We start from the raw sequence: 25844 nt of genomic DNA, 5'->3' as shown, positions 1-25844 counted from the left end.
CATATCTCTCTTTTCAAATAGTGGGGTAAAGCTCTGGTGTGACACAGATGGCCTGATTCCTTCTCAGTTTAGAAAAAACAATCCAGATTTCAGAGTCTGAAGACCTGCATTTGAATCAGGGTTCTAAATTTCTGGACAGTTGTTGAAGTTTTTAAGAATCTTCATGAAATAGATTTCAAAGTATTCAAATTAATAAATATAAATCTAAAAAAAAGAAATCCTCAGAAGGGTAAGAACTTGTAGTTGAAAACTGAAAACTTAAGTGAATAACTTGATTCCTCCAAGACCTCATCTGTAAAATGAGTATAAATAATCTGTGCCACTGCCTGTTATAAGAATAAATAAGTTGATCTATGTTGAATGCCTGATACACTACACAGTAGATACTAAGTCCAGACCTTGCTCTAGAGTGCAAATGGAGGTGGGAAAGGAAAAAAAAAAAATTATACCAATATACCAAATTTCATATGGGTTAGAACTTACTTGCCTGATGTAGTTTATAACTTCCTTCTAAGAAGAAATAAGTGTTCTTGATAAAATATAAGCAATTTTGGATAAATTTAAATTTTCTGGGGAAACTAGCTTCCTTCCCTCCCAGCTGACTGTCAAGAATCTATTGACTTTTTAAATAGAATTACTCTTCTTTTTGTACCTAAGTACTTTTTTCTCTGTAAATGTCTCTGTCTAGAGAAAATTTAAAATTGGCCTTGCTCTTGCAGCAAGATTATAAATTAAGTTTTGACATATACCCATAACTAAACTGTCCGAATAGATTTGTTGTGTTTACCCAAGGATGGAGAAGGCTCCTACTAATCCAGTATTGTGGGGAAAAGAGCCCCAGGAGGCTGACTAGGTACTGGTGGCTTTCACAATGAAAGAAAAGTAAAACATCCTCCTCCCAGCCTTTTGTGGAGAGGAAAATTCAGGAGAGCCCCAGAAGCAAATTGAACCCAGAGGCTGATGATCTGATCAACAATCGAATTGGCAGGCCTGGCTATTGTAAGGCCTACTGCACAAACCAGGGGCCTTTACAGATCTGTGGCAGGAGAGGGTGTAAAGTGTTAAGATAATCTGAAGATTAAAAACAAAAAATAAATGAGTGAATGAAGCAGCACATTTGAATCTGGTTTTATTTTCCTATTTCAACCAGACTATCAGTTTACTATTCAAGAAACACCACCATGGAATGGTCTAAAAGATACCATCTGATTTAAATAAAGTTCACTTCTTTATTCTTCACAATTTCACTCTGGCAGTAGCATGTACCTGTAATAGGAGGATCGCAAATTGGAGACCAGCCTGGGCAATTTAGCAAGACCCTCTGGGTGGGTGGGAGAGAGGTGGGGTAGGGGAGCTGGTAGAAGGCTTGCCTAGATTCAATCCATAGTACTGCAAAACCAAAGAGCTGCTCGTGAAATCCAGACACCAAGAAATTCACTTATAGTTTTAGATGAACAATATAAAACAAATCAAATTTAAGACTCTTCTATATAACAAAAACTTGCCCAACCGGATTAACCCTCTTCATCCCACCTAGAAATCCTCCCTTCAGTCTTCCCACCACCCAGGGTCCTTCCACCCTCCTTTCCTGAGGTCTCACAGGCCTTATGAACCCACACTCCTTTTTCTCGGTCCCACTCTTTCCACAAAGAAGTATGAAGTGTGTCTCTTGAGTTTTAACCTTTCATACTCGTATTCTTTCACTTAAATTCAATGCGACTCCCAGTTTGATTTTTGGACAAGTTTTATTTTTTAAATTCCCCGAATTGCGTAAAACGGTGTCTTGCATCTTATCAAGTCTGAGGGGGAAATCGTTATAAAATCGCTGGCTTCCCCCCCACGTAAGTCCATACCCCACCCCAAACAGCTACTGGACCCAGAAGCACTGCACGCGATCGACCCCGTGGGCCCTCACCACCCCCAGCGCTCCCGGGCCAGGTCCCGGACCCGCCCGCAGCGCCGCTTCCGCTGCACCGCCTGGGGACCCCGGGTGGCCCGCGAAGGTCAGCCTCGGGGGCTGCGGCGAACAGACTGCGAGAGCGCCGCCCATTCCTGCAGATCTCCGAAGGGCAGTGCCTGGCGGGCGGCGGCCGCTGGGTGACCGGGCCGCCACGAAGCGACTGCCACGTCAGGACAACTTCACAAAACCCGGGCGAGGGCGGGTGACGCAAGCCGGCGGCCGCGGCGGGGTTGGGCCCGCGGCCAGACAAGCAGGTTGACCTGCACCCCGGGCGCCCGGTTCAGCGACGCCCCGGCCGGCGCCGGCGCCTGCCCGGCCTTCAGGGAGGCGGGGGAGCAGCGGAGGAGGCGGCGCCACCGCGGAGCCCGCGCCTCGCCCGCACCCTCGCCACCCCGCCCGCAGTCCCTGCTGGGCTGGGCGGCGTTTGCGGAGGCCCCTCGGCCAGACCCTGTCGGCCCGAGCCACGCTGAGACCGGACAGCGGCAGTGCCGAGAGGAGGTGACAGCGGCCGGGAGACCCGAGCCGCTCCAGCGACCCGCCATGGAGACCCGCTACAACCTGAAGAGCCCGGGTAAGCAGGGCGGTGGGCGGGGAGAGCGAAGTGACCCCCCGGCCCTAGGGCCCGGCGCAGGCGGCCTCACGTGTCCTCCACTCCTCGCGGCTGCGCTCGCGGTTCCGCGCTCTACGCGAGACCGCCGCCTGCCCGGGAGGTGCAGGCCGCAGGGCGGGGCGGGCTCTCGCCGCGGCTCCCCGGGAACCGCCAGAACCCCTTAATACCCGGCCTCTCCTTTCCCCCTTTTCGCCCCTTAGAGCCGGGTCATAAACTGGCGCCTAAGAACAAGTGTAAAGGTGATGTCCATGGGTAATAGTCAACAGCCCCTTGCTGTACCTGCATCCTTGATACCGTAGTGATTCCCCCTCCGCGCCGCCGCTGCTGGACTTGGTATAGTTTTTTGATTAACTCACATTAGAGGGTTGGTCGTTTAAATATCCTATTTGCAGCGTTTGGAGCAAATAGAATTACACACACGAAGGAAATGTTCTGTAACTAAAATGTTTAACCAAAGAGCCAAAAAACTAGTTGAGCCATGCACTTGAGATGATTCTGTCATGACTTAACCATGATTTTTGTCAAACTAGCTAAATAAGATATATATCTGATTTCAGTCACAAAGATTTTTCTTTCCCGCATTGAATTTCCCTGCTTCATTCATAAGCAGCTCAAACAACCCTATCTCCAGTTATTTTCTGGTGCATTAAAAAAAAATGCAAGAAAAGTAACCAGCTCTCTCAGATTAAGACAGAACTTAACTAATCAGTGGATTCCATAAAAGGTATTTATTCTGTCTGTACCTTGATAAATTTGTCAGGAGAAAGAACCTACAGTTCAGCTCTGAATGGTAAATCATGGGATATTACTGATGGTTTGACCAATTCTTGCTGCTGCTTAGAATTTTCTTTCCAAGATTGCTACCTATTAGAAATCGTCTTTTCAGAAAGAGTTGACATTATGGATCCTTAATTATTTTTTCGTTGTATTGAGTAATGAACCCAGGTTGTCACAGATGCTAGGTAAGTATTCTACTACTGAGCTACATCTCCAGCCCTTTTATTTTAACTTTGAGACAGATTCTTGCTAAGTTGCCCAGGTAGCCTTGAACTTGCCATCCTCCTGCCTCAGCTTTCTTAGTAACCGTGATCAGAGGCATGTACCACTGCACCAGGTGTAAATCTTTCATTAAAAAAAATGTTCAGAATATTCAAAATAAAAAATAAAAACATAGCTCAATCTCCAGTACCCTTCCCCCCACACCACCCCTCAAAATTCAGAATATGCAAAAAAGCTCTAGAATATTGCTTGAACAGCCTTATTGGCCTGAGTGCTGTCAGGCTAAAAAAAGGTCTTTAGGTGACCAACTGTGTAAAATCAGTCAATAAATTTTGGGCATTATAGACTATAGTCTGCTGAAGGTTATGACCTCTGTAAGAATGTCTTAAGACATAGATTCAATTTCAGTAGGTTAACCACTTAAGAATTTCAGGAATTAAAAAAATAAAAATAAATAAAGCTCATCACTTAAGAATCTCAGGAATAGGAAAAAAATATCAAAGAGAAAGAATAAAAGTTAAGTTTAGTTTTTGAGATTCAACGGTAGAATGTTTGAATTTTTTAGATAGCAGTTGGTTTAAAGAAAACTATGTGGTGAAACTGGGCATGGTGGCAAATGCCTATAATCAATCCTAGCAACTCGGGAAGCTGAGGCAGGAAGATCACAAGTTTGGGCCAGCTTCAGCAACTTAGTGAGACCCTGTCTCAAAAAAAAGGAAAAAAAAAAAAAGAAAGGAAGGAAAGATTCAATTTCCAGTACCAAAACAAACAAATAACCCCCCCCAAAAAAACTTACATATGTAATAGTGTCGTGACTCCCTAGCTGCATGGTTCATAAGGACAGCTGGGATACTTAGTGCAATGTCCAGAGAATAATGCAGTATGAGTAGTAGTGAAGGTTAGAATGGAAACTTTTTGGGTCCCAAGAGTTGTTAGGGGATTCTGTTCAGTTTTGATAGGCTAGCTAGCATAGCTAAGATTTAAAAATTCTCCAACTTTAAAAATTATCCAGAATCCTGTAGATTTCCAAAGTATGTAGCTTATTACCAGTTGGTTGCACTTTGGTTGACATCCTTGTAGCTGTGTCAAAAATTCCATTCTCTTTTTGGTTTTATTTCCTCAAAGATGTTGTTGCCATTATAAAAAGTATTTTTTAAAAATCTTTTATTGGGGGCTGGGGATGTGGCTCAAGCAGTAGCGGTGCTCGCCTGGCTTGCGTGCGGCCTGGGTTCGATCCTCAGCACCACATACAAAGATGTTGTGTCCGCCGAAAACTAAAAAATAAATATTAAAATTCTCTCTCTCTCTCTCTCTCTCCCCTCACTCTCTCTTAAAAAAAAAATCTTTTATTGATTGATTGATTGTCTGGATCATTTGGAGTTCTTGGAGAAGGATGAATTAGATGAGGTATGGGACTTACTAAAAATGCTGAAAGGCATAGTGAAATTGTCTTTTTCCTTAGTTTTATTCTCAGACCTTTGATATTTTAGGGTAATGCCTATGTGAAAGCAAGTGATTAAAAACACACATCCTTTTTATCTGATGTGGGGTTGTATTAGATGGGAAAATTAAATGAAAACAATACAGACAGCTGGTTAAAGGCCTGTATCCATTTATTCATTTCATAGGGGGAAATATTTTTATGATTTTTTTTTCTGGAATGGGCTTGGGATTGTGGACAGAGCTCTGTGTAGGGGTACCTCATAAACTTCTGATTAGCCTGCAGTTGTCTCTGGATCAAGCTCTCTAATCCCTGTTTGGATCTCCTCTGCCCCAGGTGATAGGGTCTTGTAATTCAAAGTAGGGAAACCTATATACAAGGAACTTTCCTTAGCACCTTTCCTCAGAAGGAGGCTGTGGACACGTGCAGAAGGTGATGGGAACATGAGAGACTGGTCCAAAGATGCCCCGCACCTTCACTGTTCTATTCATGCCGCTGGTGTTGACCTTACCTTCATGCTAATCATTCCCGGCTTTACTGTCCAACTCAGACCCTTCTCCTAAGCTGTAAATATATAGAATTTACTGATGACTCAACATCTTCACTCAGATTTTCTACAGATTGAAAAAAATGATGAGGTATAAAAACTAAACTCATTAGATTTCTCTCCTTCGCAGACCCCAGACTTGCTCCTTATCCTGGTATTTCTCATCTCGGGGATTTGACCGCACTCAGGCTCCAGTAGGAATTATTGATTTCTTGGTCAACTCTTTTGTACTATCCCTATCCTGAAACACATAACTCCCCTCCCCCCAGCCTTCAGTCACTATTGTCACCAAATCAATTAAAAGGAAATAAAAACTGATTAGATCATGCCTGAATGTTACAGAATATTCAATAGCATACTGCTAGCTGTGGATAAAGTTCAAATAAACTGCTTAGCTTGGCCTGCAGGGCTGCTTAAGTCTTGACCCTTGCCTTCTTCACTAGCCTCTTTGCCCATTATGTTTGTGTTCCTTTATATTTTCACCATCCATTCATTTTGCCTGAACTACTTACTCTCCAGATGGAATAATTTTTCTCACATGTGCTGGTTCCTGTTGGAATCTCTGCTTGAAATGCTTTTCATTTAAAACATCCAAAATTCCTTTTTATTTTTCAAGCTTTTTAAAGCTTCAGCCTTTCCCAGCCCCTCAAGGTAGTCCTTGTACCTGGTTAGTATTGCCACAGTGTGTTGTAATTATTTTTCTGTCCTTCTAATTTTAACTGTGTGCCTTTTGAGGCCAGGCAGCAGGTCTTGGTCATTCTCTGCCTCCAGCACTCAGACACTCTTCAAATGTATGTTGAATGGATACTTTTGCAGGAGCTTTCGATGCTAAAAATCAGTCCTTAAACATTTACTTAAATATTACTTATTATGGGAGCAGGAAAAGGCAATTGGTATATTGGATTCACATCCTCAATATTTCTGCCTTCTGCATTTCACTCATGCTTTGGGAACCAATAATTTTAAGATATTTGCTTTACAAGAGAAATTAATATTTGGGACACAGAGTTCTATAAATGGTCCCTTTATTTCTAGCAGGATGTTGGCTCCAAAACTCAATGGAAGCCCAGTGAGCTAGAGTGGGCATGTGAAGAGGGCTAATGCAGGGGCTCAAGGAGCTTAGAGCTTTGATTCAGAGTGTCCAGGGTGGTATCTATAGGAAGAATAGGTATGCAGGTTTCAACCTTCCCTTCCTTGGCTTATCTCACCACATAAGAGGAGGGTTCCATAGAATAATCTTGCAAAGAACTGAGAGTAGCTAGAGTGAAAAAGTTCCACTAGCCATGAGAAATCAAGTGATGGGGTATAAGGAAGAGCAGACTCTGCTCTAGCCCTATTTGCCAGGTAGCACTTTGAGCCTCAACTATCCTATAGCAGTGGAGCCTCAACTATCCTATAGTAGTGGTAGTTCTGTGCAGCAGCCCAGGGAGCCATGCCATAAGGCCATCTGCAGATGCCAAGGCCTGATTTTTGAACCAGAGAGAATCATTGAGAAGGCTTTATATCTCAGTTTTTCTTTTTCTTTCTTTTTTTGGTAGTGCTCGGGATCAACGCAAGGGTTTCACAAGCACTTTATCACTGAGCTATACCCCCAGCCTTATCCAAGATCATTTTTTAACCTTTAGGATACATGACCTGGGGGAATGGTAGGGGTGAAAAGGAAAGGAGAATGATATGAAGCAATTATTGACTTTCGTTTGACAAATGTAAACAGTGAGCTATAGTAAGATTAAGTACTTGTTCAAAGACTTAGAGCTGCAAAATGTCAGAGCAAAAAATTTAGTGCAGTTCTAAATCCAGAATATTCTTTTTCATGAAAGCATTTATAAAAATAAATTATATAAACACTAAACAAATCTTACCTTCTGTTTGGCTTTCTCCAAGTTCTAGACACTAGGCTTTGTTCAATTCTTTAAACACATTCTACATTCTCTCTAGTTCAGGCTTTCCTACATAATGTTTCCTCAGCTTACAAAGTTGCTCCAACTCCCATCATCATCTGGACTGGCTCCCACTTTTAAGATCTTGAGATAACTTCCTCAGGAAGATTTTCTTGGCACCTTCCTTTGTCTTCCCCTCAGAGAGGTAACTAGCGATTCTCATCTGAACAGGAGTAGAGACTTGAAATGCTCTCCAAAGGATTCTAATGGCCTCTCAGGTTTGGAAACCACTGCTATAGAGACTAGGCTGAGTCCCTTAATATACATACTATATGTTGAGAGCCACAGCCCAGTCAGAATGATGCCTGGCATTTGCCAGAGGGAATGGTTGAAAGGTGATGCCAGGGAGCCATTGAGATGATGATTTGAATCAAGCTATATATAATTGCTGTGATGCTGGATTGATTGTATTGTATATTTGACCTTTACTGTCGGGCAATAGGGTGGCTCTTGATGCCTTGGGCACCTGCTACTTTGGAGTTCCCGTGAGTTCTCACATGTTTCTAATATAGCATTTATTATGCCATTTTCTATTGACTGTCTCCCAACTATAAGCTCCTTGGTGACCAAACTATATTTTGTTTATGATTGTAGCTGTAGCACCTAGTTGAGAACTCAGTGAATATTTGATGGTCAAGTGAACAAAGTCTCTGCCTACAGGGGCTTAGTTCAGAATAGGAGATTGAAAAGAATGTTAATAATTATGAATTAGGATAGTGACTTAAGCTTTTTTAAAGCCTAGGAGCCTTTGATTCAAATGATAATTTGTGGAAAAGTCATAATCCCAAACTGCTCTGATTATATATATGTGGGTGCTTCTTGGTTAACCCCTTTCCCTATAACATTCCAACCTATCTTCTACACGTTTTACTTTTATTATTCCCTCTGCCTAGTCATACCCAAATGAGTAATTACTTGTTTATTTTTTCAAATATGGGTACCTGATTCCTTTTCTCTTCTGTCTGCTCTAAAGTTAGATCCCCACTTAGCCCTCCCAACATCTTGTGCATGTCTCTCTGTAGCACATATTGAACTAGTGGTTTTGAGGAACGTTTTGAGAAGCCCTCCCTCTGACTTTGTCATTAATTTAGGGATTCTCACCTGAAGTGAGAAGGATTGAGATTCAGAGCACATATCAAAGGATTGAACTTTTGAGAGCCAATAGAGAGGGAAAGAGGGTACAGATAGAGATAGGATTGTAGATGGTGCTAGACTTTAATTCTGCTCCTGCTAAGGCAGTTATCTTGGAGATAAAAGGCTGCTGTTATTAATCGAAAGAGGTGAGAGAGGAGAGATAAGGATAGGTGTGTAACTGTCTTAGTGTGCTAGGTGAAGAGAGTAAGCTGGTATCTTACCAGGGAATGTAGGAACATTAGGTGGCATTGTGTCCTAGTGGAAGTTGTTGGTGATGATTCTGTAATGGCATTAATGTGCCATTGTCTGTGACTCCCCCCCCCCATTTCAACAATGCCTAGCTATTTTTTTAAAATATTTTTTTTAGTTGTTGATAGACCTTTATTTTTATTTATTTATATGTGGTGCTAAGAATCGAACCCAGTGCCTCATACACACCAGGAAAGCTCTCTACTGCTGAGCCTCTGCCTTAGCCCCATGCCTAGCTGTTTGGATAGATACACCAAATAAGATGATTGGGTTGGGTTAGCCAGACTTGAAATGTATTAGGGAGCATGAAAGAGACTTTCAATGGTGGAGGGTGAGGATAAAAATAGAAATGAATATAAGTGTAGGTAAGGTGGAGAATAGTTTTGTGTCAGTGCATTGGAGGTTTTAATTAAGCTGAAGAGTTTTTTTGTTGTTGTTGTTTTGTTTTTATTTTTGTTGAGAGAGAGAGAGAGAGAGAATTTCAATATTTATTTTTTTTTTAGTTTTCTGCGGACACAACATCTTTGTTTGTATGTGATGCTGAGGATCGAACCTGGGCTGCACGCATGCCGGGCGAGCTCGATACCGCTTGAGCCACATCCCCAGGCCTGAAGAGTTCTTTTGAAAAGAAATTTAATTAGGGCTATGGAGAATCACTGGATTTCCAGAACAGCCCTATTAAGTTAATGCAAAATAATGGTGGAAAGACCCAAAAGATTGAGGATATAAAGGGATTTACTTTTCATTGGGCACAAGATGCAGAGGGCACATTTTTGTTAATAAATTCATTTTAACAAGTAGAGTCAGACTGCCTGTGTTGGAATCCCAGCTGTCATTTCCTAGCTATTTGAACTTAAATAAGTTATGTAACCCCTCTGTGTCTCAGTTTCCTCAACTGGAAAGTGAGGATAAAAATAATGCCAGTCTAGTAGTTTGAGGATTAAATGAGCTAATAACTTTTTTTGATGAGTTAATACTTTTAAAGAACTTAGGTAAATGCTATCACATAGAAAGTATATGTAAGTATTTACAAGATAAAAGTAGTATCTCCCCTATATGTTTAATTTAATATGTAACTTCCAAAGTAAGCCATTCCTTTTTTAAAAAAATTCTTTTTAATTGTAGATGGACACAGTACTTTTATTTTTGTTTATTTATTTTTATGTGGTGCTGAGGATCAAACCCAGTGCCTCACATGTGCTAAGTGAGCACTTTACCACTGAGCCACAACCTCAGCCTCCAAAGTATGCCATTCTTATAATGTCTAGCTACCATCCCCCACCGGGCTGTTTATTACTGTTACCCCATAATTAAACCTTTACTGTCTATTTAGTTGAATTGCACAGTTTTCATTGAAGTAGGAACTTTTTCATTAGGCTTATAGTGTGTGTTAATCACTCAGAAAAGCATATTTTAAATATCTCTATCTTATGAATTTTATTTTAGCTGTTAAACGTTTAATGAAAGAAGCTGCAGAATTGAAAGATCCAACAGACCATTACCATGCGCAGCCTTTGGAGGTTAGTTTCTATCTCCATATTTTTCATATGGAAGAATTAAATACTTTAATCTTTAAAATAAGTTCTTTAAAATTGCTTTTTTATTGTTTTGAGTCATTACAGGTGAGTGATATGGTTATTGATCTATTTTATTCCTTATTTCATACATATCTCACTAGCCTTCAGAATCAGACTTTTAGACAGAGCAGATTTCTTGTCTAAATGGATCTTAGATGCTAAGTTGTGTTAGGTCTTGAGACTGAGGGAAAGAAAGTGAAAAGAACCTCAGACACTTTACAGTTTGGAAGACTCAGTGCCTTGACCTGGGTTTTTTACATAGACATCTTTCAGATGTCTATGCAAACTTTTTTTAAAAATTTTTAATAGCTTTATTTTTATTTTATTTTTTATTTTATGTGGTGCTGAGGATGGAACCCAGTGCCTCACATGTGGCAGGCAGGTGCTCTACCACTGAGCCCAGCCCAACATTCAGAATTTTTTAAATGCATTTTGTTAAAAAGGTTTTAGCTTTTATGAGACATAAAGCATTTATTACATTATAGATTTTATTTATAACATTTATTTAACTTTTATTTCTCAGATTTTCATGCATTAGAAACTAGCCTAGCAATGATATAAAACATTTGATTTTTCCCACCTGGCAGTATTTCTAATATTCATAATTATCAAACTTTTTAATGTTATTGATTCCTTTTGGATTATTATTATTATTATTATTATTATTTTTTTGTTCAGGATAACCTTTTTGAATGGCACTTCACAGTTAGAGGGCCCCCAGATTCTGATTTTGATGGAGGAGTTTATCATGGACGAATAGTACTGCCACCAGAGTATCCCATGAAGCCACCAAGCATTATTCTCCTAACGGTAAGAATTCTTGGCTTTTGGGAACGATTGTGATTTAACACTTCCCAGGGGCTGCAAAATATAGTCAGCATACTCATTTTCGTTAAGAGATAAAGTTGTAATTTTACCTTTTGCATCTAGATCTGGGATTGCCATTTATTCCCTCAAAATAATTCCTAGGAAGCTGACATGTCTGAGAAGTGCTATTAATGAATGCATAAATGTCATAGCAAGTTGTTAGGATTCAATGAATTAATATATGCAGAATGCTAGGCACAATGTCTGGCACATGTTAAATGCTCAACAAAGGGCTGCTAATGTTAGTGTATATCATGGTTATATCATCCCTTTAATGTCCCACCATCTTAATACTCTTTTCCTTGGTTTCCACATAACTCAAAATGAGAATAATGATGCCTACCTCATTGAGATGATCTGGAATTTAGAGTGTATCCTTTTTTTTTTTTTTTCATACTGGAGATTGAACCAGGAGTGTTGAACTACTGAACTACACCCCCAGTCCTATTTATTTATTTATTTCTTGAAATAGGGTCTCCCTAAGTGGCTTAGGCTGACCTTGAATTTGTAATCCTAATACCTCAGCCTTCCAAGTGGCTAGGATTACAGGTGTGTGCCATTGTGCCCAGCCCTAGCCCTTTTTTATATTTTCACTAGAGACAAGATCTTGTTGAGTTGCTCAGAACTTAGCTAAGTTGCTGAGGCTGGCTTTGAACTTGAGATTCTCCTGCCTCAGTCTCCTGAGCTGCTGAGATTACAGGTATATGTCCAGCCAGCATTTGTTTTAGAATCTATAAACCCACACTGTTTCCATTACACTGTGTGCAGGTTACGTACTGTCTTTGAAGTTCAGTGTTCTAATCTGTTGCGATAGAATCACACAGTAAAATTCCTGGTGTATAAAAGCCACTTAACAAGTAGTGAGTGATTCTGAAAATTGTTAATGCTGGCGTAGGGCTGAAGCAGGTTCCTGTACCCTACTATGTAGTCAGGACTTACATCATTTAGTTTGCTAGATCTTGGGAAAAGCCAAGTAATCTTGAGGGAGAAGCTGATGTGAAGGGAAACTTGGTTTGTGTGTGTTTGCATTAGTGGGGGTAGTCGGCAGCAGCTCTTTACCAACAAGTACAGAAATATTTTATAGTTACCTCATGGTATGGTTAGATTTACCACACTGAGAACTGGCCCTGACCTCCTGATATTCAGTGTTGCACTCCTTCTTATTTACTTCCTCTGTTTTGAAAAGTCTTCTTTAACTTTAATTTGGTAAACATTTATTAAATGTAAGTCTTGTGCCAGGCCCAGTGGGTGCAGCAGAGAGTAAGTTATAAGTCTCTGCCAAAATGGAACTTATATCTAACTTCTTGCTGCTTCTTATTTAGGAGAACTAACAATGGATGTTCTGCAGGTTTACACTGTAGCTGTCTTTTTTGTTTTATTTCTATGAAATGGCCTAATGTTTACCTCTGGGAAGAGATACCAGTGGTATTGTATGTTCTTTATAGACTTCAGTATGCTTACATTTCTACCTGCCTGCAGGACATTATCAGTAGCTTTCCAACTAATATGGCAGATTCATGTCCAAAACTGAAATGTCTTTGATTTTCTTCTTCTGTGTTCCTATCTTATTAAATGGCATCATCTTTCTGCAAATCATTCCTATCTCAAAGCCTTTTTCTCTGTGCTTTTACTCATGAATACCAAGTTAGGTGACATGAGGCCTTAGATTTTATCTTAGGACCTAACTTACCCTAGTTTTATCTGAGGTACAGGGTAGGGCATTAATATCTCTTTGTATGTTTACTATTTAGATTATACAACTCAGTTTCAAAAAGGTGCTAATACACCTTCTAAAAACAGCTTTTTAAAAAATTTTTTTTGGTCTTTTTTTTTTATTGGTTGTTCAAAACATTACAAAGCTAATGACATATCATCTTCCATACATTTGATTCAAGTGGGTTATGAACTCCCCTTAAGAACAGCTTTTATTATTATTTTGGCATCCAACATGTATTTTTGTATTTTTGGAATGTCTATAAGAAGACAAAAATGTGTGTTCCTGTTAGTTATATTATTTTAAAAAATATCTTTATTATTTACATATCAATATAAAGATAAAATATATTTAGAAAGTATAAAACATTAGGTACACATATATAATTTTTAATTTTTTAAATGTACTCTATATTTCTAAGGCTAATGGACGCTTTGAAGTGGGCAAGAAAATCTGCTTGAGCATCTCAGGACATCATCCTGAAACTTGGCAGCCCTCATGGAGTAGTAAGTATTAATTAATAGTGAATATAAATCTCATATGACTTCAACCAATTAGTAACAATACAAAAGACTCTTGAGACTGAAGCTGTTTTTGGATAAATAATTTGGTGTCATTGAATAATAATAAAAATCCATGTCGGATTTTTGTCAGCATTGTAATACAATCTCCCTACTTGAAAGCTGCCTTCTCTCTCTCTCTTTCCTTTTGCAAAAAAACTCAGAATTAATGTTTAATTTTTTTTATTTCAGTAAGAACAGCATTACTAGCCATCATTGGGTTTATGCCAACAAAAGGAGAGGGAGCCATAGGTTCTCTTGATTACACACCTGAGGAAAGAAAAGCACTTGCCAAAAAGTAAGTTGTGTATTTCATTTTTTGTTAGGGTGAGAGTACTATTGTGGGTGATGACCGTTAGGAACTAGGCTGTCTCTAACTTTGTGAGTGACCTTGCCCCCAGGATCTGGTCTTCCTGTTGCTGCTGTACAAATCCAATTCTAATTTCTTTGGAGTGACCAGAAACTAAAAAAGTTGCATTCATGTTGTCTTGTTTTTAAAAAGTAGTTGATAATATTTCACTAAGATTTATTTTACTACAGTGAAATATAATTTTTCTCCTGGAAAACATTACTGACCATTTGTCTCTATTTGGATGGTATTACAGATGGAAAAGAACCAGAGCAATTATTTACATGTAGCTTTCCACAAGGTTCAAAATTTCTTGAGGGTGGGGAGGGAATCCCCTCTATCCATCTTTGCATCTGTAATATATAGCTCATTGCAACAACTAACTAAATGATCTAGAATAAAGTTCAGGAGATTTTATCAAGTTGTGATTGCCTAGTAGTGTTACCTTCTCTGTTTTTTTCCAGAAGCGTGTGTGTGTGTGTGTGTGTGTGTGTGTGTGTGTGTGTATGTGTGTGTTTTGCTGGGGATTGGACCGAGGGCTTCATGTATGCGGGCAAGCACTCTACCAACTGAGCTACATCCCTCTGCAGGAGCATTTTTGTCTGTGTAACCAAGAGCAGTCATATTCAAGGAGGAATAGGGGCAAGGCTTTGGGTAAAGCAAGGAATATGCCTTAAAGGGAGAATGTGGGCCTTCTCCAAAGGCAGAGACAGCCTCAGTACTCTTTTAAATTTAATCATTCAGTATTTGAATATCTAACAAAAAAGGTTCAACATTCAACTATTTGACTTATACTCATTGCACATAATTATTTCCTGCCAGGTCACAAGATTTCTGCTGTGAAGGATGTGGCTCTGCCATGAAAGATGTCCTCTTGCCTTTAAAATCTGGAAGTGATTCAAGCCAGGCTGACCAAGAAGCCAAGGAACTGGCTAGACAAATCAGTTTTAAGGTACTGTAAGTTGTGTATTTCATTTTTTGTTAGGGTGAGAGTACTATTAAAAAGTTATTGTATTTTTTAACCTTTATTTTATTTATTTATTTGTATGTGGTGCTGAGGATCTCACCCAGTGCCTCACACATGCTAGGCAAGTACTCTACCACTGAGCCACAACCATACGCCCTAAATAAATTCTATTTAGGTACCCTTTTTGGTTTACTCTTGAATTCTGGATAAAAAGAAGGCAATGTAGTTTGATTGCAATGAGATTTTACAAATAATTTTTTTCTTATTTGGATGGTATTACTTTTATGAATGTAAACTCATGGTTTACATTCATAAAAGCATTATAGCATGGCAGTTAACTTTGATTCTGGTATACAATTAGAATGGCAGGGTTCTTATCTTAACTTCACTGCTCATAGTAAGGTGATGCCAGATGTGTTACCTAACCACTGTGGGCCTTTTTTTCCCTTTATTTATTTATTTTTTTTGGTACCAAGCATTGAACTCAGGTGCATTTGACCACTGAGCCACATCCCCAGCCCTATTTCATATTTTATTTATTTATTTATTTATATGTCTTTATTTATTTATTTTTATGTGGTGCTGAGGATTGAACCCAGTGCCTCACATATGCGAGGCAGACACTCTACCACTGAGCTACAGCCCCTCTCCTAATATATATATATTTAATATTTATTTTTTTAGTTGTAGTTGGACACAATACCTTTATTTTATTCATTTATTTTTATGTGGTGCTGAGGATCGAACCCAGGGTCTCATACGTGCAAGGCAAGTGCTCTACCCCTGAGCCACAACTCCAGCCCTTTCATATCTTATTTAGAGACAGAGTCTCACTGAGTTGCTTAGCACCTTGCTTTTTCTGAGGCTGGCTTTGAACTCATGATCCTCCTGCCTCAGACTCCACAGCTGTTTATACTTTTTTCTTATCTGTAAATAATAATGGAACCTAGCCTATATCCCCTAGGATTCTTGTGAGGATTAAGTGAGTTAATACATGTAATACATACATTATATTTAGAACTGTCCCAGGTGCTTAAAAATTCTAGCTATTATTTTAGAAAATATAGATACAATAAGAATGATAATCAAAAAGGCCAAATGTTTTCTGTGATAAGCAGATCCTGATCCATACTGGGGGGGAGGGTGTAGGGAAGAATGAAGGAAGTTTGGATTGTGCAGAGGAGAGTAAGAGGAGGGGAGAAGCTGGGAAAGACAGTGAAATAAGACAGACTTATATCCTATACATACATGTGATTACACTACTAGTGTGGCTCTGCACTGTGTACAGCCAGAGGAAGAAGTAGTTGTGCTCCATTTGTATACAATGTGTCAAAATATATTCTATTGTCATGTATAACTGATTAGAACAAATTTAAAAACAAAAAATAAAAAAGAATGATAATCATCCATAATCCCATCCCCAAGAAATAACTACTGCTAATATTTTGACATATCTCCCTTTTATCCCTTTTTTATACATGTTTTACCCAACCATAGGATTTATTTATTTATTTATTTATTTTTTTTTTTAAAGAGAGAGTGAAAGAGGAGAGAGAGAGAGAGAGAGAGAGAGAGAATTTTTTAATATTTATTATTTTTTAGTTCTCGGCGGACACAACATCTTTGTTGGTATGTGGTGCTGAGGATCGAACCCGGGCCGCACGCATGCCAGGCGAGCGCGCTACCGCTTGAGCCACATCCCCAGCCCCCCCAACCATAGGATTTATATAGTACTTTTACTTTGGCTACACTTATGTTTTGGAATTTAATTAGCTCCAGAAAAGAAAATGTTAACCTTCATTAAACAATATGTTGCCTTCTCCTTCTTCTCTACTTCTTTGCATGATGTCTGTCCTTTAGGTCCAGTTCTTGGGAAGTTTTCCCTTCTATGTTATTGTAGTGCCTAGAAAAGGAGGTATAAATGTCAGTTATATTTTCTTCCTTCTTATGATGCTTATTAACACTTAAAATAACTTATCTGAAAATATTAAAGCCAAGTATGTTTTATACATCAGAATTTCTCAGATTTTAGAAAATATAGTACATATGCTATATATTAACTAACATTTAGTAGAATCTGAGGTAGCAGCTTATAATCAAATCCATTAATATTTACTCAGCAAGTCTGGGAATATCTACACTAATGTAGGAGAAAGACTACTAGTCTCACTGACATCAGTTCAGGTCAGCTCCACATAAAAATTACCCAAAATACTTCAATTTTGAGATGTTTTGAAATTGTAGATTATGAAATTTTAAATTTAAATTGTAGATTATGAACATGGGTGAACATGGGTGCTGATATTGTTCTCCTTAAGAACATGGATTGCCTATGCCTCTTCCTCTAATATTCAGCCATGGTATCAGGCACATGAGTGCTCAAGCTTATAACTTATTAGTAGTAGATATTAAACTAGCAACTAAAATAAACCCAAGAGAGAAATTTAGTAGATTGTGTGTTATTCTGTATGTTTCTTCTTGTAATTCTACTCTTGGGTCTTATCATATATAGGCAGAAGTCAATTCATCTGGAAAGACTATTGCTGAATCAGACTTAAACCACTCTTTTTCACTAAATGATATACAAGATGATGTTCCTACAACATTCCAGGGTGCTACGGCCAGCACATCGGTATGACTTTTATCTTTTAATATATATGTGTATCTATATTATTATTGTTATTTGGAATAGAAAGAGAAGACCCCAGATCAAATATCTGAAAATTTTCATTCTAATAGTTGGATTCTAGCCCAGTTGTCCCTTTAATGAATTACATATATTATCAAGCAAGTTATGAAACTTTCTGGGTTTTAGTTTTCTTCTTTGTTAAGTGGTATTTAATTAATAAATTAATATATTTAGTACTGGAAATTGAACTCAGGGGTATATAACCACTAAGCCACATCCTCGGGCCTTTTAATTTTTTATTTTGAGACAGGATCTTGCTAAGTTGCTGAGGGTCTCACTAAGGTTCTAAGGCTAACCTCAAACTTGCTATCCTCCTGCCTCAGCCTCCTGAGTTGCTGGGATTACAGACATGCACCACTGTGCCTAGCTTGACTAAATAATTTTTAAATTCTTTTGTCCCTCCAGAATTCTGTGAGTACTCAAAATTTTAAGTTACTTTCAGTAACTAGTAGTTCTAGACTCTGAATGAAATAAAATGTTAGCCACTTTCTAAATAGACACTTTCTCGACAGGTTTTTTAAACTGCCATAAAGGCACTGACTAGATAAATATCTGGAACTGAAAGTTTGACACTTGTTCTGTCCAATACACTAACCACAAGCCATATGTGGCTATCTGAATTTAGATTTAAAGTAATTAAAATTAAATAAAATTTGAAACTTAATTTCTCACAGTAACTACATTTCAAGTGCTCCATATGGCTAGTGGCCACCATATTTAGAAGTATAGATATAGATCTTTATTATTACTCACAGTTCTATTGGATAGTACTGCCTTCCACATAGTAAGTGTCTAATAATTTTTGGATGAAAGAATGAATGAATTCTTTGTGTATTGCTAGATGTGCCCTGACCTATTGTCTAAAAAATTGGTGTCTAAGTAATCAAAGAGACTGATTTAAAAAGTATGACTGGATCAGTGCTAAATAATTAGGATTAGGAGGGAAAATAATGACTTTCCTTTCTATATAGAAAAGATGAACTGTTTGGGGGTCTTTTTGGTTTGTTTGGTTAAGTTCATATCTCCCCATCAGTTTATAGAGGACTTTAAAGGGTCAGGAAAATGGAAAAAGCTGGGCAAATGCATATTTGCCCCTTAATCAGGAATAACTTACTCTAATGTAGAAGTGAATAGTGAGTGGCTCTCTCTTACTCAGAGTGAGCTGGGTAGAGAAAAGTGAGTTGGAGAAAAGCAAGGGAGAGCGTCCTCTAGGGGAAGTTCTAGGGGACTGAAGATGGAGGTGTGGGAAGAAAGTATATGTGGATGAATTTAAATTGTTTTTATATGATCCCAATGTAATTTTATGAATTGCAGAGGAATATAATGAATTAAAGTCAATTTGAAGTGTTAAAACTTCCTTATTACTTTTTTTTCCTTTCTTTTTTTTTTTTTTTTTGAGAGGGCTGTGGGGTACTCAGGATTGAACTCAGGGGCACTCAATCACTGAGCCACTTCCCAGCCCTGTTTTTTGTATTTTATTTAGAAACAGGGTCTCACTGAGTTGCTTAGCACCTCACCATGCTGAGGCTGGCTTTGAACTCAAGATTCTTCTGCCTCAGCATCCTGAGCCGCTGTGATTACAGTTGTGCACCACTGTACCTGGTCTGATTAGTATTCTAATTGGTTTTATCATTAGTATTCTAATTGGTTTTTATTTGGTAAATAACTTTTTAAATTATTTTATTACTAAGATGATGTTGGTAATTTTTTTAAAAACCTATTTAGGATGGTCTCTTAATATTTGTGACATATCTAAATCTATCTTTTGTACATTTTAAATCTGTATAAACTGACTTTGTTACATTTTTCAGTTTGTAATTTATTTTGTTATTAATTATTTATTGCCTATCTCATGTCCCTGAGCATTAGTTCTTGAGAGTCAAGGCTCTTTTGACTAATCCCAGTGTTTGGCTTAATGCTTTGTATATAGTAAGTAGTTAATACATACTTGTTGATTGAATGAATTTTAGGATTGACACTTTAAAAAAATACTAGGAATACAGACAAAGAAATCAAGAAATTTAAGTAATTAGACTGTATGGCAATAATATTATTAGAGTATTTCCCATTTTGATTTTAATGTTCATAAAACTTAGATTTTTTTCAATATATATTAGATCATTAATTGAGAACAATTTTAGTTAAAATTACCATAAAAATTAAATTGTCTATATTTGCCAAATGGGGCTTTTAATTACGTTTACATATAAACTATTTCAAAGTGTGATTATATAATTTGACCACTATGGGAATGACTGAAACCTGGTTTTAGCTAGGCATATCTGCTTCACATGCAAGCATAATATAAATTCACTGAGATGTTATACCTCAAATTCCTGATAAACTACTTTTTTTTTTTAATACCTTGCTGGAGTTAGAGATTGCCCAAATTCTAAAATACAACAGGTAACATCAGGCCATTTATTGGTTTCTGATGCAGTTTTTTTAGTTATGTAGAATGATGGAGTTTCATGTTCTGATCTGTCAGATTTTGTGCTCTTCCCAGGGATTGAGTTTCCAAATAAGTGATTCATTTTATGTTCAAGTAGATACTGGTTTTTATAGGTTATTATAGAAAAGTTGATATTATATTACTTAACCTTGACTATGGTTATTTTAAATAGGAAAAATTTTAGAATTTTATAGTATCAAAACACTAGGTTTTAGTTAGCGATCTAGCATCCAAAAGACATCTGAAACATAGGAACCCAATTAAAATATGATATCCATATAAATATTTCCATTAAGTACATGTACTAAAATATCATCTATAGTCAATATTTTAAAGGATTGTTTTTCTAAATATAGTAATCATACTAATAAGGGGTCAAAAAGCTGTCCTAAGTAAATTCACAACTTTTTATTGTCTCCAAAGAGATATATTGATAGCAATAATATTAATAATAACATTTAATAAGCAATTATGTATACTAAGCACTTTATTATCATTATGCCATTTAATCCTCATAACTGCTAAATTGGTTTCTATCCTTGTACAGTTGAGGGAATTGACTTAGGTTAACTAACTTGCTTAGGATAACGCAACTACTAAGCGACAAAGCCAAGCTAATAATGATAAAGCTTTCTGTTTTGGTCAGGATTATGAACAGGATAATGTTCTCTTAAATTAATGGAAAAAGTAATGTGTAAAAATAAAAGTTTTAATCTGACTCAATCTCTAGTGCTAATTTCTAGATTGATATTACCACCATGTTTTTTCTTTTCCTTAAGAACTTGTTTCCCTTTGAGCCTTGAATACTTTGGCTCTATTACTTTCATCTTCTTGGGGTTGAGCAATCAGAAGAATGGGAGATTTCAACTGGAATGTTTTTATATAGGCTATTATAATTCATTTCAACCTATTGAGTATTTGTTAACTCATTTTACGACACTTGTGATGACATAAAAACGCTGAGCTTTCTGTATCAGCACTCTTCAATGAGCAGATTGCTCCTTGGCATCCTGGATTATGGAGGTCTGAGTTCATGCAACTCTAATTCTGTTATCAGCACTTTTTTTCTTTGCAGTGCTAGGGATCAAACCCAGGGCCTAGGTGCAGGTGCTGGGCAATCACTCTACTACTGAGCTCCAACCTTACTACCTACATTCTAGCCCTAGCACTAACTTATGTTTAAGTCAAAGTTTGTAGTTCCTTTTAACCTCTGTATTGTGGGTCACACTGCATTTGAGTGATGCCCAAGGACGTTGTAAGAAATTCAGATTATTTAAGCCTTTCAATATTGAGATAAATGTTAGATTTGAAATAGAAATTCTTCTGTAGGTAACTTAGCAGTTTTTCCCCTAATGTTTAAAGCTATTGCCAACCCAGAGCCCATTCTCTAACCTTTTATTTATTTGGTACTAGTGATTAAAATCCAGGGGCACTTTATCACTGAGCTCCATCCCCAACCCTTTTTTATTTATTTTGAGATTGGGTCTTGCTACATTGCCTAGGCTGGCCTTGAACTTGCCCATCTGTATGCCTTAAACTTCCAAATAGCTAGGATTACAGGCAAGTGCCAGCATGCCTAGCCCATCCTTTTAAAAGTTTTTGAATTATGTTGATTTTTTTCTTCTAAATATTTACATTTTATCTAATGAGGCATTTTAAACATTTTGTAGTTAAAATATTTGCATTATTCTGAATAAAACATGCATTCTTATTTTTTTGAAAGAATGTGTACTGATGATAATGTATAACCAGTACACAATAAATAATATATTTTAATAGAAGAATTCAAGACCGTAGAGGTAGGGTTAAAGTATCTGTATAAATTAAATGGAATTTGTATTTTATACAGCTTACTTGAACATACCATCACCATTTTTTTCTTATATATTAACTATATTTAGTATTTGGAACCATTTGGTATCACGTTGTAGTTAAGCTCTGACTGACCAGTCAATGAAATGATAAAAAGCAGTTACTATACAGTACTTTGTGGAGAGCAACCCATGTGCCGGAAGAGAGGACACACTGAGTCACATTACTACTTCCAAATTTTTTCTTAGCACTTACTTACCCAGGGAACTCTATACATAGCACAGAGTGTTCAGTACTAAGTAACAGATACTTCTGGACTTGAGTTCAGTTCACTTACCAGGAATTGTGAACAAGATTAGACTGGTCTGAAAATTGCACCTGATTTAAAAAAAATATTTGTATAAAGAATTTATGGTTTGAAATTATTTCCTGTGCTCCATTACTGTTGGTGGAAGAATATTGATTATAATAAGATAATATTGGAAAAAACCTGGTTCATGATGGCACACTGTTGAGAACTGTCCTTTTTGCCCATTTAAGATGGGTAATTTTCAAGCAGAAAGTGTTAATAAAACTGTTTCCTTTGTGGATCTCCTGAAAGAAAATCATGGCCGGATGCTTAGCAGGTACTGCTGGAGGTGCATCTTGGGGCAAAGTAGAACGCCATCTATGGGCAAAATGGGTAAATTTTGCCTTATCAATTTCATTGCTATTAAATTCCTCCTCCACTTTTTGGGTGCTCAGAATAAGTTGCTTTACTTGTTTTCAACAGGGTGAGTTACCAGTTTCAGCATTCAGATAGTTGTTGGTAATTTTGTCATTGGTCATGTTTAATACTCAGATATTCTGTGTTTTCTTGGATAGATAACAAGCATATGTAAAAAATTTTTTTTTGCCAATTTTAAACAAAATTTCTTAAAATTTTCTAGTATGGAGTCCAGAATCCATCTGCAGCATCCTTTCAACAACCTACCCAACCTGCAGCTAAGAATACCTCCATGAGCCCTCGACAGCGCCGGGCCCAGCAGCAGAGTCAAAGAAGGTCATCCACCTCACCAGATGTAATCCAGGGCCAGCAGCCAAGAGACAACCACACTGATCACGGTGGATCAGCTGTACTGATTGTCATTCTGACTTTGGCATTGGCAGCTCTTATATTCCGACGAATATATCTGGCCAATGAGTACATATTTGACTTTGAGTTATAATATTGTTTTGCAACTTAAGAGCTGTGACTCAACTGCTTCATTAAACATTCTGCATTGGGTATAATCTAAGAATTGTTTACAAAAAGATTATTTTGTATTTATCCTCCATTCCTTTTTTGATCCTTATAAATTCAATATAAATATGGCTAGATATTTAGACTATATCCAGCAGTGTGTCCTGCTTAATGTAAAGGACTAGAAGTCAGTTTCTTGTCGCACTATTTGATCTGCTTCATAGGGAAATAACTTATTGTTGTTTCTAATGCCTCAGCTTCTGTAAATTTGAAATATTTTTTTCTGTTTAGTCCTTTGAATTTTTCAGATAAATGATGGTATTTTAAGTTCCCCTGAGTATTACTAGTTACTCAATATCATTTATTGAGTGCTATTTCTACCTAGGCAGAATGATCTAGGGACAGAAGAGTTGAAAAGGGAAAACAAGACTCAAGTAGCTTCCTTAAAGTGTCATTCATACTGGGACTGTCCACTCTGTAACTGTTCTAATATAATTTATTTCAATCAAATGTTTATGAGGAAATGAGATTACATCATTGTTATCAGATGTTACTTGAAGAGGAAGTACTTTGTAACCACTTTGATATGCTGTTATCATCCTTTTTTCTCCAATAGACACACAGATTTTAAAAGAAAGAAAACAGTTCTTCATAGGTCTTTGTCTTAAGGAAGAAAGAGTCCAAGCCAGAAATTATTTGATTTTCTTCTGGAAGTTCAGTGGGAGTATCTTAAGATTTGAATGTTTGCTTTGCTTTGAATTGTATATATTTTGAAATGTGTTATATACCTAGCTTTGTAATCACTATAAATTTTAATTACTTCAGGAATATGCATAATGTTTAAATATTTCATGTACCATTTTAATAGAAAACCTCAGGGCCCAAGTATTAGTGATAAAAGTTAGAAAAACTTACTTATAATAGTCCACCTAATCAAAGCCCAAGAAAGATTTTCAGTGAAAAAAATCAGTATATCACTGAATGCTAGTCAGCTCCACGGATGCTGGTGGAGAATTTTGTCATCAAAATGCCTGGTGAGACCATAGACTCAGAAAATATTGCCTCTGGCATGTGCGGTTAGCAGCGTTGACTACTCGTGGAGTGTGGTTAATGAAGTTTTAATTTTTAAATATAGTCCCCAGCCTTCAAACAACTTTTGCTCTAAAAGTGCATTTGTAAACTTTTTTTTTTTGGTACAACTCAATGTAAATGATATTTAAGTTCTAAACCAGTCCATGAAAGTTAGCCCATATATATTTGGATAGTTTGGGGGAAGGTATTCATGAAGTCCTTATGTGGTTTTAACTAACTGAAATTATGGGCTAGAAAAAAGCAATTCATAAAATAATTTTAAAAGCAAATTTAATTTTTACTCCTAACATAGGACTTTGGATCTACTAACCATCAGGCATAATTTCTATTTTTACTTGATGGCCAGTTTTCCATTAAGTCTGCATCTAAAATAAGAACATATTGCATACTATTATATAATATAGAGTTGTCTTAAACTTTAATAAATTAGCATTTTAAAGTTGTTCAGGTTTTTTTTTTCTGTTATATCTAGCTGAAGTTGGTAGTCTGAAAAGCCTAAGGACTTATGAAGACCTCATGTCAGGAAAATTATAGATTCCATTTTATAATTTTATTGCCATGAGAAAATACATCCTGAAGTCTTGGTTTATAACCCAAGATATTAGAAATATTGGGTCAGTTGTCTACCCAACTGGGAAGACCAGGTATTGGCATCACCTAAGAAATAAATCCCATGCCCTCAACCTATGCTGAGATTAATCATGCGCTAGGAACAATCTTCTTTCTATTTCCTCTCAAACTTGAGCCAGGCTCTGGATGTATGTGATCTTGACTGTTTCTACAGGCTGTACCTGTGCTTTACAATTAAGCATTTTGCAGATCCTTCTTTAATCTGATTTGTGTCTCTTCCCTTACCCCTCAAGGAACTGGACACCTGCCTGATTGTTCAGGGTCTTTTAGCACTTGACATGTAGAAGTGGCACGTTTTTCCTCTTTCACCTCGAATGGTCTTCCTAAAAATCCTGAAATTATCAATCTGATCCCCATTGTGTGGTTAATAAACCACATTAAATTGATCTTTGAGGCCATTTTTATTAAAACCCCACTGAAGGGCCTCTTCAGAAAACTTGTTATTTTAAAGCCCCACTTTAACCCTTAATTCAAGCATAAGGCCAAACTAGAAGTATAATCTGGAATATAAAGATGTAAAGGACTCCTTATTACCCCAATTCTCAGATTTAGGTAACTCTTGGCTTTTTCATTGACCAACATAGCACATTACTACTTATTAAGGTAGTTAAAATAGCATGCTTGATAAAAATCTGTCTGTTTCACTTGTAACTGTTTAAAGCCAATGAACTTTCAAATTTTATGTATTGGGGCTTTTATGTAGCACTTTATATTTTCATGCTGCTTATTGTTTTATTCTACTGAAATAAATGAATTTCATCAAGATTCTCAACTAATTTTTTAAAGAAATCTTAAATTGTTTATTGTTTTGACTACGGAAATATACAGTTTCCTATTTCAGGAGAATAAAGGACTCTTTTTGTTATTTTCGGTTTATGAATAAACATTCTGGTATCTTGAAGCTTGCCTGTTTTTGTAGATCAGAATCAGTAAACAAGTAAACCTCACACACTTGAACTTAATTGAGCAGAAACTTAGGGTGAAGTACTGAAAAGCGTACATTGTTTTATCACTTGCAAGTAAGTATAAAGTG

General features: G+C 37.2%; 1 protein-coding gene across 1 annotated transcript; it reads left to right on the top strand.

The window, feature by feature from the left end:
• The first annotated feature begins 1750 nt into the window (after nucleotides 1–1750).
• UBE2J1 (ubiquitin conjugating enzyme E2 J1) lies at nucleotides 1751–25583 on the top strand. The gene is made up of 8 exons (XM_081293715.1): nucleotides 1751–2531; nucleotides 10327–10400; nucleotides 11136–11267; nucleotides 13460–13544; nucleotides 13791–13896; nucleotides 14770–14899; nucleotides 17427–17546; nucleotides 22797–25583. The coding sequence occupies exons 1-8, from the start codon at nucleotides 2501–2503 to the stop codon at nucleotides 23073–23075; spliced, it is 957 nt and encodes a 318-aa protein (XP_081149841.1). The 5' UTR covers nucleotides 1751–2500; the 3' UTR covers nucleotides 23076–25583.
• The last annotated feature ends 261 nt before the right edge of the window (nucleotides 25584–25844 follow it).

Source organism: Spermophilus citellus (assembly GCF_964194105.1).
Source record: "Spermophilus citellus genome assembly, chromosome: 5".
NCBI classification, from domain to species: domain Eukaryota; kingdom Metazoa; phylum Chordata; class Mammalia; order Rodentia; family Sciuridae; genus Spermophilus; species Spermophilus citellus.
This window is presented reverse-complemented; position numbering and strand designations above follow the sequence as displayed.